At 36.2% G+C, this 16435-nt stretch overlaps 1 protein-coding gene across 4 annotated transcripts in view; it reads left to right on the forward strand.

The window, feature by feature from the left end:
* Window positions 1-15969, forward strand: part of LOC106869941 (ras-related protein Rab-5B) — an 82159-nt gene extending 66190 nt beyond the window's left edge. For 3 of the 4 annotated variants that reach the window (XM_014915877.3, XM_089358981.1, XM_089358982.1), the window contains 4 exons: window positions 8205-8356; window positions 11277-11399; window positions 13332-13425; window positions 15295-15627. In XM_014915877.3, coding sequence (XP_014771363.1) covers window positions 8205-8356; window positions 11277-11399; window positions 13332-13425; window positions 15295-15404 — 479 coding nt within the window. In that variant the 3' untranslated portion in view covers window positions 15405-15627. Of the gene's footprint in view, window positions 1-8204; window positions 8357-11276; window positions 11400-13331; window positions 13426-15294 lie in introns of all 4 variants that reach the window. The other variant, XM_014915878.3, reaches the window with a different exon arrangement.
* Window positions 15970-16435: the final 466 nt, after the last annotated feature.

Genomic DNA, 16435 nt, shown 5'->3' on the forward strand with positions numbered 1-16435 from the left:
CACACACACACACACACATATACACACACACTATAGCTTCAGGCCCACCAAAGCTTTGTGAGTGGATTTCGTATATGGAAACTGAAAGAAGACTGTCGTGTGTGTGTGTGTGTGTTTGTACCCCCATCATTGCTTGAAATCCTCCGAAAGGACACTCCAACCTCTGGCCCACAGATATGCTATTGCCTTTTTTACCACTATTGGCTGGTCTCCTGCTAACCCCACTTAGGCACTCCCAAATCACTCATCTCTCTTCTTATCTTTCATATTGTTTGTGTTTGTGTTTCTTAGTCCTTATTTTAACAATAATAAGGCCCGCGTCTTTCTTTCCCAAAACATGCTCCCTCTAGAAAGCCACACACACATGACCGGATTCTTTTGGTTTTCGTTCGCTAAATCCAGTCACAGGTTTTCAGTCTAAGGCTACAGTAGAAGCCACTTGCTCAAGGTGCTACATTGTGAGACTGAACTGAAAACCATGTAGGCGGGAAGCAAACTTCTTAACCACACAACCATGCCTGCACCTTCGTGTGCGTGTGATTGTGAAATTTGTTCTTCAACCAGTCTCAGGCTCAGCCCCACTGTGTGGGACTTCATGCAAGTGTCTTCCAAAATCTTGGGCTAACCAAAATCTTGTAAGTGGATTTGATATGTAGAAACTGAAAAAAAGCCCATTGTGTGTTTGCATTTCCTTGTTTTGATATTATCTGTTTGTTGTAAATGGGTGTAACTGTCATACAAGCAAAGGGATTCATTTCCAATATTTTGCAAAAACTTGTGGTTAAGGAGAAATATCATGTTGCTTGGAAACAGGTGAGGATTGGTGATAGGAAGGGTATCCAGCCATAAAAAAATATGCCTCAGTTAACTCAATGCACTGGAAAATGTATGTTAAAATGATGATGAATGGCGATGAGGCGAGATGACAAAGGACTGAGATACTTGGTGCCTGGCTGTACACAAGAAGACCCTTACCCCACAGCAGAAGTGTTAAGACTGATTCTTCTGGTGGTGTAAAACACTCGTGGTGGCACCACTTACAAGCACCCATGTGGTACTGTGTAAAATCACCCATGCAGCACTTTGTGAAAGTGCTTGTGCAATGCTGCATAGAAGCACCTACATGGTACCATGTAAAAGCAGCCAGCACACTCTGTAAAGTGGTTGGCATTAGGAAGAGCATCCAGCTGTAGAAACCTTGCCAGATAAGACTAGAGTCTGGTGCAGACCCTGCAGCTTGCCAATTCTGGTCACACTGTCCAACCCATGCCAGCATGGACAGCGGATGTTAAATGGTGATGATGAATATTATATGAGAGAGAGAGAGGGAGGGTGTGTGTTAATAAATGACAAATGAACTGGGGTTACATAATCCCACTCCTTGGGCAACAGTTGTTTCTGCTATAGGGAGCTGTGCCCCCATTGGTGATTGACAGTGTGCCATCTTATAGCTTCATCAGAACCTTAAGAGTTTAGATGTTAGGGCATCAGTGAATTCTCACCGCTAGACTCTTAGCTCTGGCATATTGAGCTATAAAAACTGGTTATTGGTTCAGCAATGACTAAACAGAATTATAAAATATATTCATATATCTGTTTTGTATCTAGCTGTAAGATTTTGAGGATTGTTGCTTTTAAGTGTTTGGCTGTGCTCTCTATGTCCACGTCAGAAATCTACTTAAACAGGACTGGCTGAGGCTGTGCTACTTAACAATGACCTGTTGAACTATTTATTTCACACATCAGTGAAACTATGTGGGCAGACATAAAATATTCCATTATTCATTATCAGCAGTAACCATCCATGTTAGTTTTATTGGGAAGAGAAATAGGAAATAGGTGCTGTGACTGTCACGTTTTGAAGCTGTTTACATTATCAAAGTATGTGAAAATAATCAAAAATTAGATCTGATGTGAGCTTACCCATTCTATTGTATAGTGTTCACTAGTCCTTAGTGGTATTCTTTAAAATTACAGATAAGGGATAACCAGTATTATTGGGTGATGGCCATGCCTTTCCGGAGAGCATTAATGATACATTTCGTTTTTGGATTTGGTTTGCAAGATTCTTTATGTGAGTTCGTGTGTTGAAGCATATTCTGTTGTGTCTGGGGAGAGTCATTTTCTTTTTTTGTCTTATAAATTAACACACTCACCAGTAAAATTTTAAGACACTCACCGGTAAAATTTTACTGGTGAGTGTGTTAAATTATAAGGCACAAGAAGAAAATGACTCTCCCCAGACACAACAGAATTAGTGATACAGATAATGTGAGATTATCCACAACTCTGAATTGAAACTTAACCTACCTGCCTCCTCCTTTGAAAAATGAATGTCTCCCCTAAGGAATTCTGGGGACAAATACTGAACTCCTGTTCCATCCATGAAGTGGATATATACCTCCATCTGGGTAGGAAACTAGTCTGTTATAGCAAGCTCACATTTCCAGATGATTTTTTTCTCTTAGCAAGGAAGCACTGATAATTATAGTTGTATAATTAATTGACTAATAACTCATAGGAACACACTGATAATCAAACATAACATATTCTTTTACTCTTCCTCCTGCCCTTGCACTTCTTCCTCTCACCTCTCTCTCTCTCCCTCACGTTTTCCTCTTGCCTCTCACTTGCACCTCTTCCTCCCATCTTCCTCTCTTGGATCTCCTCTTCCCACCTCTAATCTTTTTGCTACTCTCAGTTAAGTTGGTGTTTATGCAAAGCTGTTGGTGACACCTGGCTGAGTTACACACCTCATCAGCTTGGTAACTTGTAGCAGAAAGCCTGACAAGCTCACCCTCTTCCCTCACTGAATTAGATCATCATCAAACCATTGTTATTTTCTCAACTAGGCAACTGGTATTAACCAGTAATTAACCGTCTGATAGCCTCCATGTTGCTACTGCCTCCTCTAGTATGTTGCTTCCACATCCATACTGTTAATTTTAAAGAGCTTTTAAATAATCCTCTTTCATTTGTTGGGTTATAGAGGTGGTTGACTGATACCCTAGCTCAGTGCTTCTCAAACTGACTAAGAGCATCCCCTTCCTCTTCGAAAAGAAAAGAAGAAAATGAAACTTGTCCCATCTCTCCTCTTATCAATGAAAAGACAATACAAAATAATTTGCACCCATGTAATTTTTCTTTCTTTAACATGGAGTTGGTTAAAATTAAAAAGTTTTAAATCATTATAGATTTATTAAACACAGCATCCCTCTTACTAACTGTGCTATGTGTTAGTATTATAGCTGGGTGACCAACCCACTGGTTGTGGTGGCTCCTATTAAGACTGCTTGACGAAAAGCTCAACATTCATTCATCATCAGGTGAGGTGATCCAGACCTGTTTGATGGAAAGTGTTTCAGCATTACCATTCTGGTAATTTTTTTTTTTTTTTTCTAACAGCATAACCTGGTAGTGCCGTTGTGCAGTAATGTGTGATTTGTGAAAGATTTAGCTGCTTTTTCTAGCAGATAACCATATGTATATAGTTGGTGTGAATCAGTGTCATGACTGGTTAACTTCACTTTCCGATTGTATATGTTGTTGTTAGGCCACAGGTTTATTCCACTCCAGCTGTGAACATATTGTCTTTTATTTGGGCTTAGTACATCCTTTAACCCTCTCATTACCATATTATTGATTGATATATGCTGCTTACATTTCAAATCATTTTGAAAATGAGTTTATTAAAAACAAGAGCACAAACCTCTGCCAAAGCAACACCAACATCCTTTCAACGATTAACCAGAGATTATTTCAGATATTCTCATTTTAAAAATCAACTCGACTGCTCTCACAAACGAGAATACTAAAAATGAACCTGACCACTCTCAAAAATTAAAAGAAAAAACTGGAAAAATAATCCAGAATCCTTGTCTGGTACCGGATCGATCCCAAAATCTAATCAGTTCGTGCCTGTCACGATGCCAAACATCCCTGAAAGTTTCATTTGAATCCATCCAGCAGTTCTTGAGATACCTTGTCCACAGGCAAACAAACACGACACTGAAAACTACCTCCGTTTTAGCTAAGGCAGAGGTAAAATTTTGATGGAATGTTTTAATTCAGATCAAAACACACATTTTTACATCTGAATCAAGGGCAGTTTCAGGTGGACTAGTATCAAAAGGTTTGAAATGGTATGATTTGAGAGAGATTTGGCTATTATTTTTTGGAAGTCTAGTGCCTATTATTTTTTGGAAGTCTAGTGCCTATGTACAGGCTCTCTCAGCAGTTCATGGCTAGTAGTAGTGATGGTCGATATTAAATATATCCGCTGGTCGACCTCTCTTACTGTGTGTAGTAAGCGCGTAGTGGTTAGTTTCATAATCGTGTGACTTTCTCATTAGATACTAGTGTAGTTAATGTCTGTAATGGTGAAGAAATACCATGTAGCTGTCTGTCTCTTTCTCTCTTTACGTGACTAATGTGTTTACACATGGCTAGTTGTATGTTGCTCCCAGCAGAGTTGGGGATCCATCAGAAGTAAAAATTTTTGTTGGTCAGTCAATTTACTGTACCAGGGTCACATAGACACATCCCAATTATAAAGATGTTAAATTCACTAAAAATATTCTTTTCTACTCCAGGCACAAGGCTCAAAATTTTTGGGGAGTGGGGGCTAGTCGATTAGATCAACCCCAGTACACAACTGGTGCTTAATTTATCGACCCCGAAAGGATGAAAAGCAAAGTCAACCTTGGTGGAGTTTGAACTCAGAATGTTAAGACAGATAAAATACTGCTAAGCAGTTCACCCAGTGTGCTAACATTTCTGCCAGCTCACCACCTTAAATTCACTAAAAATATTGTATACACAGACATTGATTGCTAAAATCTTGTTTCTGTGGTTTGTTGCCTATAACGTTGCATATAGAAATAAAACTAGTTAAAAACTCACATGTATTCTGATCACTGTAATGTTTCTCTCATTTCAGTGTTCTTTACTTGCTATTATTTATCGTAGGCATAAAACAGTGGGTCATGCACTGGTTAATAATTACTTTTGACATTCACAAAAGGCTACACATTCAATGGAAATATAGTTAATTAAATCAATCCTAGTACTTGACTGGTGTTCATTTCAGCAAAGTTAATCCTGGCAGTGTTTGAATTTAAAATGTAATGATATATAATTAAGTACTGCTAGGTATTTTCTTTGCCTTCCTATGAATTCTGCCATCCATAGATTTAATGTCATTTTTCTTTCCCATAATATGAATTGTGCTGGGTTGCACTACAATATTTTGATTGTATACTATCTCCTCCACTGCTAATAAATTCAACTCTTGACTTTTTTTCCTGTGTCATCTTTGTCCTTTGAGTTCCATATCTCATTCATTCATAGCTTTTTTCTTTACCTGATATCTCAGTTACATTAACACATCTACACATCAACCCCCCTTTAATCATCAATTACACTTTCACTCATTTGAGTGTGAGAGAAAAGTAACGAGTAATGATCCACTCTTATGCTCATCTTCTTGTACCTTGAGAGTTTGCTCTGGTACCCCGTCACTACCGTCTTTATTTTCTCCCCAGCTACCTTTGTTTGTCCCTCTATTTTATACCCGGCATAAATCCACCTCTCCCTCTCAAAATATCCACCGTCCACTTTAAGGGGGCTTTTTTTTTATATTCTTTTTCTGTCTTGCGAGTTACTTGCTGAGCTTGCTAGTGCCTGTGCCATGTTAAAAGTACCCATCACTCACTGTAAAGTGGTTGGCATTTGGAAGACAGTAATATTATTTAAGGTTGGTTTAGGCAACTATTTCAAGAAGGTCAAACAAGGACATAAAAGATCTCTCCTCCCCCTATCACAATGTCTTTTACTCTTCTGCTGTTTTCTCCTTTCATTGATGCAGTAAATGTCTTGAAACATATGAATTGTGCTCAATATACATGCTTTAATCACTTGCATAGGTATACTTGTTTACTTAGCTGCACTTGTTCACTAGCATGTGTGTACTTGTTCAGTAGCATTTGTGCTTGTTCACTGGCATGTGCATGTTTGTTCACTGGCATGTGCATGTTTGTTCACTGGCATGTGCGCAGTTGTCCATTGGCATGTGTGCAGTTGTCCATTGGCATGTGTGCAGTTGTCCATTGGCATGTGTGCAGTTGTCCATTGGCATGTGTGCAGTTGTCCATTGGCATGTGTGCAGTTGTCCAGGCATGTGCACAGTTGTCCAGACATGCAAGCACTTGTTCACTGACATGCGAGCGCTTGTTCACCGGCATGCGAGCGCTTGTTCACTGACATGCGGGCATTTGTTCACCAGCATGCGGGTACTTGTTCACTGACATGTGCGCTTTTGTTCACTGACATGCAAGCACTTGTTCACTGACATGCAAGCACTTGTTCACTGACATGCAAGCACTTGTTCACTGGTATGTGTGTACTTGTTTATATTCATGTATGCACACATTTGCATCCATGATTGAAATTTTGTCGATATGCTCAATCATATTATTGCTTGCACACACACACACACACACACACACACACACTCCAATGTACATGTAATTAATCAACTAGTAACACATTACATGTGCATGTTATATTTAATTGGTTACTCATTTCACTTCAACTAAATTTCTTTTCCTATTGCTGCAAAAGAAGTATAAGACTAGAATACCATTAGTACTGCCACATTTGCTGAAACTGAATCGTGGGAACTTGCTCTGGCTATATTCCTAGTAATAATTGCTGTTAATTTTCTCTTGGTATTTTAATTACAGTTTGGCTATTGTGGATTGTTTTTTTTTTTTTTTTCCTGGTTAAATATGAAACCATAGTATGGTTTGTGGAGATATACCTAAGTTCTGTACTAACCTGTGTATCAAACGTTTTAGTTTCCATAATTTATTGGTGTATAAAGGTGTGTGTTTATATATTCACACACACACAGGATACATCTATTTTTCCATGCTGGCGTAGATAGAATGGGTTATTGTGGTCTATGTAATTTGTGCAGGCAAGAACAGAAAAAAAAAACCCAACCTGCTTTGGTGATGTGTATTTCTTTGTGTGGACTCAGTTTGGTTTATCATGTCACTGGCACTATGGAAATTATTTCATATGAAGCGGAGTAAATAGTCCATGCTATTTATTCACTTTCAGTTCTTGAAAGTTACTCCCCTACTAGAGGGACAACCGTGTCATGCATCTTGCAAAGTTCACTTCCTATTCATTGTTGCTGAGTGGTAATTTGATTTGGCTTGGCATATTGGTCGTTTTTATTGTGTAGGTAGGTAGGGGCTGCAAAGTTATCCTGGGTGTGAGTGAGGCTGTCTCCAAGGCAGTTAGTAGATAGGCTTATCAATGAGTTATATGAAAGCTTTCATGTTTGGTGGCCAAGGCAGGTGGGTATTTATACTAAATCGGCATTGATATGAAACGATCCTAACATTCTAACTTCTTTCTTTCTCTCTAAATGTGTGTGTGTGTTTGAATGATACAAACATAACTCACCTTGTATTTTTCTCGTATCCTTAAAAACATCCTCATTTATATAAAATTTCAGTAATTTTAATTTTTTTAATCTTTGAGTTGAAGTGAAGCAGTATGACTGTTTTAGCTATGAGACCATATTGAAAATAAGATGATACAAGGAGTTAATCAAGTCTCATATCACAACTAAAATAATTTACAACACTGGAGAGAAAAGCAACGATAGTCTGAGGTTGGCTCCATGACGTAGGTAGTGAGAGATGGACATTTAGGTGCTGAATGGGGTCTGCTAAATATGGAGATAAAATGGTAGCAACAAATAAAACTTTGATTTTGCATTTTCTAAACTATTAAGTGTTTAAATGTCTACATTCTCCTACTTCTCCTGAATATTAGGCCTCTCAATACCAACCTACCTGAGACTGCCAATATTCATGTTGAAATTAAAATCTCAATTGAAATGTCATAATTTCATGGATGAAAATGATATTTTGTTGTGTTGCCTTCATCCTTTATTGTTAAACACCATCCTCATTTATTTTCCAGTAAACACACGTTTTGGGTTATATTCCAAACACCACCCTAATAAAATATTGTTTTACTCCTGAATCCTTGGAAATTCTGTTTGCTTCAGTTAAATGTCATCATAATTCAGAATTTTTGTACCGAAAAGTTTGAAACTCAATTTTTTGACAAAAATTCTTTGATTTCTTTAATACAAATTTGATCCTCCGTTTCTCTCTTCACAGCTGCCTTCCTGACTCAGACAGTTTGTCTTGATGATACTACAGTAAAGTTTGAAATTTGGGACACAGCTGGACAAGAACGATATCACAGTCTTGCTCCAATGTACTACAGAGGAGCCCAAGCTGCAATTGTGGTCTACGATATAACAAATCAGGTAAGCCTTCTTGTTATTATCAATGGCTTGTTGAAAAATTTCAGTTATTGCTGTGTAGCCCTGGTCAGCCCTATTGTTGTTAATTGGCTCCTGGTCAGCTTTGATTGAGTCTTCTTATAACCTGTAGGGTGTCTGCAAAGTGACCTGGTGTATTATATCTCTGCCTCTTTTATGGGACCAGAGATGCTGATTGGGCATGTTATATTCTCACCACTCTTCACTTTGTTTCTACACACTTTGCGATTCTGGTAAACGAGATGGACTCTGCCAGAACAGTGTGGTAGCTGCTGCTGCTTCTCTACACTTACCATCTAGCGGTGTGCATTCCACCCAACACAATGATTAGATCAGTTGGGGTTTGATGTTGCTGTTGCAGGAGAGATAGTGTTTCTGGGACAATGTTGAAGATGTCTTGGTGTTCAAGGATTAATTTTTCATGTAATAGCTGGAATTGCAAGGATTTGAAGCTTGCTTCAGCAACAGTTGTGCATGTGTTTGTGGTATTTAAAAAACATCAACCCATGATTGCATGAGTCCACCTGACCCATGCAAACATGGGAAAGTGGATGTTAAAACTATGGGGAGGATGATATTAACTGTGGTGATGATGATGATGATGGTCATCAGGTGCAGTCATCAAACACATATGTATAAGGTTGGTGCAAAAATAATCAGTGTTAACCATCACCTTTAAAACAGTGTCCCTCTGTTTTATTAACCATAACCATCAGAATTTTTGCTCATTTTTGGGAAGAGAAAGTCTGAGGGCTTGGTTTACAATTTCAAAATCAGTGGAAAGATGGTGAGACGGACTAGCTTTGCAGGTGTATTTTGCTGCCTGTCATTTCTAAATATTTATAATTTGTGTATAAATATATAACATCAACCACTTAACTGTGCCTATCTACATCATCATTTTACAGCCATTTTTCTATGCTTGCATGGATTAGACAGGTCTTATCCAGCACAATTTTTCACCTTGTTTCTTATGCCCTCACTCTTAAGAATAATGCAGGTTACACAACACTATGGAAGATAGGTATACGACGTGGGAATAGTGAACGGGTGAACAGCTAATTCAACAGTGCTTTCAGAATGCCTTCACCCGTAAGTGTCTTTAGATAATCTCAATGTTCCTCGATAATTTTGTGAAGACATTAACACCAACTCTGAAAACCATCTGGATAAATTGTTTACAAAGCTATTATTTGTTCATTACTTCAGTGAGCCTGAGGATGATTTCCATAACATTTAATTGTAGGTGCTAGACAGGTGTTTTCATTTAGTCTGATGAAACCTATCCATGTCTTACGTTGACTCTTTTTATGGGTTAGTCAAAGAAGAAACAGCAATGCTCATGACACAATTTCCAAGATCTCTGTGACTGAAAGGAGGAATTTATCCTCAGAGTAGAGGCCAAAATGCTTGCAATGAAGTGTATTCAACTGAAAGCATGCAAAGGTCAGGTGGCAGTGCTAAATCAAGCAACAGATTAAATCTGTTATCCAAGAACAAGACCAGTCCTTCCAATCAGCTTCTACAACTTCCATTTACCATATTTCACTTGCATAGCTTTTTCATAAACACTTAACTTTTTGTTGGCTCAAAGTTTTGTGTTTAATGTATAAACTAACAGAACTGTGAAAGAGTAGACTGCTCTGTCTTTGATATTCCCTTGTTTTATAAGTAAAGCATATCGGCTGATTGGTTGTTTTGGATGAGAGATGCTTTTGTGCATTACGTTGCCTGAAAGACCTACCTTCCCAACTACAGCAGAATCAGCCGGTCCTTTACCAAGATGATTTAAACCAGCTTGGTGGAATCCTCCAAAGCGTCACACCTTAACTCAAGTGCCTCAGACATTTGGAGAGGAAAAAAAAAAAAAACTCCTCCTTCACACTGTGTATAATTAATACTCCTTAACTCTCCATCTCCACAACCCCAGTTTCACTACAGTGGATAGACAATCTCCCACAGCATCCCTTCAAAAGGTGCACTTTTCAATGTACAATTAGCCCTAGTTTTTTTTAAAACAAATTTTGAACCCTTCCTCCTCCAAAAAGGGAACACCTCCAAACCTATTGCTCATATATCCAACATCTCAAAGGTGAATGAAATGGGTGTTAATGACCTCCCTCATCACTTTGTCTCTTTTTCTCTCCAATCACCACCAGATCTATTAAAGATTTACTCTTCTGTGTCACTCATTAGTAATTGTTCACTCTTAAAAATTTTAAGTCATTTAGTTGTACCTGATATCAGCAATTTCCCTTTGACATAAGAACTTCCTGGCTAAGTTGTCTTCTGTCTCTCATTTCTTGATCAGAAATCTCTTTGTCAAACTACACTATTTGCCAATAGAGTCTCTGTCCCACACACTTGCATACACCAAGGTTTGCTAATGTCTCCAACACCTTTCCTTCTCTATTGTAATGAGCTATTTAATATCTTCTCTCTCTCTCTTTCTCTCTCTCTCTCTCTCTCTCTCTCTCTCATTTCACTGATCTTGCATTGCCCATTGAACATGATGGAGAATTTCAAGTAATAAAATTAAAACAATTCTGTAAATATCCAAGACTGTAGACAAAGGACAATTATTTAAATTCAAATGCAATACATGGTTTTTATGAAAAATAATTGAGAATTTTGCATCACTTGCATCTTTCCACCCTGATCTATGAATATTTTGAAATTATTACTCAAGAAACAATTATTTCTGAGTTTGCCAAGAAATCTATTTCTTCTCAGATGTGGTGGTAGTATTTCATTGAAAAAGAACTTCTATTCTTCTAGTGAATATATGAAATGTTTCTATCCATGCTACTTATTGATTGTCATGTGTGTTTCTGTATGTAATTATCAGTGTCAATGTTAAGAAGTTCAGCAGTGACATATTATTCTCTTCTTTTTGTCTACACAGGATACTTTTAGTCGAGCTAAATCTTGGGTAAAGGAATTGCAGCGACAAGCCAGTCCAAATATTGTTATAGCTTTAGCAGGGAACAAGGCTGATCTTGCAAACAAACGAATGGTAGAAAATGAGGTAGGTTAAAGCATTTTCTACATAAGCTTTTTCTGGGGGGGGGGGTTTCTGATTTTCCTTTATCTGTATGTAATTGTCTGCTTAATATCATGAACGTAATTGCAAAACCTGAGAAAATTACGTATTCTTTTTTCAATTTTTTTCTGTTCTTCATCTCTTTAAATTTTGTTTTTGATTCTACCCAAATTTTTAAACAAATGTAAAATAAGTACTTAAATATATGCAGTAGTTAGTGACAAAGAAAGGAATATAGAGAGAAATATTTTACCCTTCAGCATTTAAACCAGCCATTATCCGGCCCAGATATTCATCTTGTTTTTTGCATAACCAGCCAGATCTGGCCTCTGCCATCTATCCTATAATGTCATTCTAAAAATAAACAATCACTAAGCTACAAGATTATGCATGATTAATTTAAAACAATTACCAACCTTGCCTTCCTGGCACGTGAAAAGACATTCGAGCGTGGTTGTTGCCAGTGCAACCTGACTGGCTCCTGTACAGGTGGCACGTAAAATACACCATTTTGAGCATGGCTGTTGCCAGTACTGCCTTACTGGCCTTCATGCCGGTGGCACGTAAAAGCACCCACTACACTCTTGGAGTGGTTGGTGTTAGGAAGGGCATCCAGCTGTAGAAACTCTGGTTTAGTCATCTGGTCCACCTGTCCTCAGTCAAATCGTCCAACCCATGCTAGCATGGAAAGCGGACGTTAAACAATGAGGATGATGTGAATGAATAAGTATTACATTTCACAGAAAAATCTGAACACTAATGGGTTAAATTTATTTTCACTGCTACTGATGAAAGGCAAAAGACAGGACAGAGTTCTGTTACCTGGAAGCACTTTAGAGCAGTCAGACATAATTTGTCAGCATCTAAATCCAAGAGAATGTAAGTTCTGCCTTATATGGCTGTTTGCTTAAGAGGTTTGCTTTACAACCGATATAGCTCAGGGTTTGATCCCTCTGTGCAGCACTTTGTACAAGTGACTTTTCTTATGACCCTGGGTTCACTTAATTCTTTGAGAATGGAATTTTGTAAAGTGGGAAGCTGTGTGGTAATGTGTTGTATATTTGTTGTTGATGTATATCAGTAATGGATATAAGCAGCATCGGAAACACTGCAAAACTTGTGCTTTTCAAATGAAGGCCTTTGCAGTATTTGTTCTGCATCAAATTACAAACACTCTGATCAGTCTTGATATCAGAAATAGGGAGACTAAAATTAGCCTATTGGAAACCTCTAACAACATTATCATGTATTCCAATTGCAATACAAATTTAAACAAAATTACAATCTTACTTGGAATGGGGACTGGTAAATTCATATCAGATAACACAAACATTTGCATAAAAAGAAAAATAAACTTTCATCATTAATAAGTCCATTGTTTGAATGGCAGCTTCCAATGTAGCCAACTCCTATCTTAGATGCTTGCAGATGAAACCATTTATGAGCTCAATCTCTCAGTATCCCATGTTATGTTTTGTGTGAGTGAGTGTAGGAAAGAAAAGTTCTTGTTAGTGTGTACAGTGGAGTATATTAATAATGATATAAAAATTAGTCAAAAGCAAGGCAGGTACCTTTTCTTTATATTCAGGTATAAAAAGATTTTTTTTTTTAAAGGAAATTAACACAGATAGAAAAATGGATTTAAGCAATATTTTCCTTGGAAAAATCCATATTTTCATATCTGCATATAAAGAAAAGCTGCTTCCATTACTTTAATTCTTCTATCATTATTGATACAAACACAGAGTTGAGATATTGAAACCTGTGCACTCTAGGCATGCCATTCTCAACTCATTTCTTTTATATATATATTCATAGTCCTGTTTCTCTCTGCTTATCACTGTGAGTGAGTGCATATTTAAAACATTGTAAGGCATACACTGGTGTCCTTTTGCAAGATTCAACTTTATATTACAGGAGGCACAAGCTTATGCAGATGAAAATAGTTTGTTATTCATGGAAACATCGGCCAAAACTGCAATGAATGTCAATGAAATATTCCTTGCTATTGGTAAGTAGATGACTCCTTTGATTTGTCAATTGTTATTTCGAATTCATTTTTATTTCAGTGTGGGTCTAAAACAAAAGTGTCAGACATAGATTGGCTCCCTTCCCATAGGACTATTTACCACTTCATACCATGAACTCCAGAATTAAACATTGGCTTTCAAATCTTTCATGTCTTAGACTTTGGTTAAGGCAGTCAGCTGGCTGAAATGGTAAAACATCAAACAAAACACTTTATATATCTTTTTGTTCCTCAACAAAAGGCGGTGCTCCAGCATGGCCGCAGTCAAATGACTGAAACAAGTAAAAGAGTAACATTCCAAGGTCAAAACCTGCCACAATTGGTGTATTTTATTGATGCTGTTATTGGAACATGGGCCATAAAGTGGCAAATAAAATACCTTGCAGTATTATGTCCCTTTTTTGTGTTCAACTTTCCTTTTCAAACTTCAGAGATATTTGGGGTTCATGAAATATAGAACCAGTTACATATTTGGTTCAGTTAAATCTAGCTTCCCCCTACAAAATGTTTACTTGAAAAAAATTAAAAGTGCATTGCAGGGATATGATGTCAAGGACAAGTGTAAACTTAAAGTCATCTGTTGAATGATTCCCTTCATTAAATTCTGTCATTATTGAATGTGCTCCAATTTTTCCTCAATACAAGTTTAAATATATCAAACAATTAAAGGTTGAATTTTAATAAACTGGTATTAGGCTTTGGAATTGCTTATCTCCCTTAGCTTTCATTTTTGTTAGTTTTTTTTTTTTTGCCTGGCTTTATACCAATTTACAAATTTTGGCCTTTTGATCATTCAGTATATTTGTTAGTATTGAAGGAAAACAAGGTAAATATTCAATAATGAGGAGTATATAAAGAAAATAATTATTCAATAAACTATTTAAGCTTTTGCTTATGTCTTTGATATATCCCAGCAATACATCAAAAAGGAAAAAGGTTTTCTTTTTAAGTAAACAGGTTACATATTTCTTTAATCACTTTTAAAACCTGAAAACAAATTGTTTTCAAAATTCAGAGTTTTGATGTTTTTTTACAATTATGGTATTTGTATTGTGAGTTTTTGGTTTTTACACACCTTCAATAGTTCTTCATTCATTTGAAATTTTACCTTCACATATTTTACTCCTATTATTCCTTGATTGTTATTTCTGCTAATTCATCAATGTAGGTAAGATTTCGGTTTTTTTTTTGGTTTTTTTCTTCTAAATCAGAATTTATTTTAGTCATAGATTTCAGTGAAGCTAAACAAAAAAAAAAAAAATTATCAATTATCAATTATCATTATAAATGGCGGTGCCCCCAGCATGGCCACAGCTCATTAGCTGAAACTGGATTAAAAAAAAAAAAAAATGATAAAATGTATGAGATCCTCTCAAGCAATTTAAATTTTAAGGAAGCTAAAAGTAAAAATGCTCTGTTAGGTCTGGATAAACCTCTTTGAGTCTATGATCATGATGAGAATTAAGTCCTGTTCTTGTTCAGCCCAAAGTCAATCCTAATCAAACAAATTATCAAAGATGTCCCAGCCATGACTTTGTCTTTTTAGTGGTTTATAAGTTTACATTATCTACTTCCTGTGTTTAGGAAAGAAGTTTGATTTATGGTGACTACATTGGTTTTTCTCATTTGCTTGATACTTTTAATAATCTGATCTGTGTAGTTTGGTGTGTTTGTCTAAGAGGCACACTAAAATGGTAGCACTTAACAGGATCTTGGTGATTTCAAGAAAAAGAAATTTTATTATATTGATGTTAAAATCTGAAATGACTTCTATTAAAAAAAATTTTTTTTATTGCTAATTAACTCCTTAATTATGCTTGTATCTAATGATAAAAAATATTATAATTTCAGCAAAGAAATTGCCAAAGAATGAGACTGGAGGTACTTCGCAACAGAGACAACAGGGACTGACGCTGAATAACGACCAAAACCAACAGACTAAGGTCGGATGCTGCAATTAATGTAGTGTCACATTGTTGTTTGTATTGGTCAGTCAGTGGCTGAGAGCGAATGAAAGAGTGGACAAAGTTATGTGTGCGGGGGTAAAAAAAAAAAAAAAAATTATTAAAAAATGACGACTCAGCCAGCGAGTCACTCAAAAATGTCACTGCAATGGAAGACCTTTAATTAATTAATTAAAAAGAAGAAAAAAAGCAACAACACACACAAGAAAAAAATTATATACATACATATATATATATATATATATATATATACATATATATATGTATATATATAATTTAACAAATATAAAGCAAATGAGAAGAGTTGAACAGCAACACCACCACTACCAGTAACCACCACGTCCACCACCTTGTGGTCATGTCATCAAAGCATTAGTTGGGGACTAAAATTGTATTTTTTACACATAACAGAAGAATGATAATATATGCTGCAGCCCTATCTGAAGAATGAAAGACACAGACAGAAAGACAACACTTAAAACATGGACAAAGTCTGGGGGGTTTTTTCCTCTTCTCTTCATTTTTTTTTTTTTTTTTTCCAATTAAATTTTTTTCTCTTGTTTATTTGTTTTTTTTTATTTTGTTTGCTTTTTTTTTCAATTTCTTTTAATTTTACATATATATATATATATATAGTGATATATATATATATATATATATTTGCATATAATACCCAGATGACTTGTTGTATAGACACACACACACTCATACATACACAGAATTTTCTTCTTTTTTAAAAAAAAAAAATTTAAGACTGATAATCTTTACTTATTTCTTTGATGGAAAAATGAGACTTTTTTTTTTTTTTTACCTGAGAAGGAGAGGGAAAGAAAGTGAAAAAGAAAAGGCACACATAGAACAAAAGGAAAACAGCAAAAAAATCTTGTAAATTTCTTTAAAAAGGTTCTGCACCTGTGTAAAATATTGTATGCTTTGTCTGTGGGGGTCATTCATAGGGTTAAGGTTTCACAAAAAACTCGTCTGTGTCATGTGTGTGCATTATATAAATATATATATGTATATATATA

This window comes from Octopus bimaculoides, chromosome 10 (assembly GCF_046866305.1).
Source record: "Octopus bimaculoides isolate indiv1 chromosome 10, ASM4686630v1, whole genome shotgun sequence".
In the NCBI taxonomy this organism is placed as follows: Eukaryota; Metazoa; Mollusca; class Cephalopoda; order Octopoda; family Octopodidae; genus Octopus; species Octopus bimaculoides.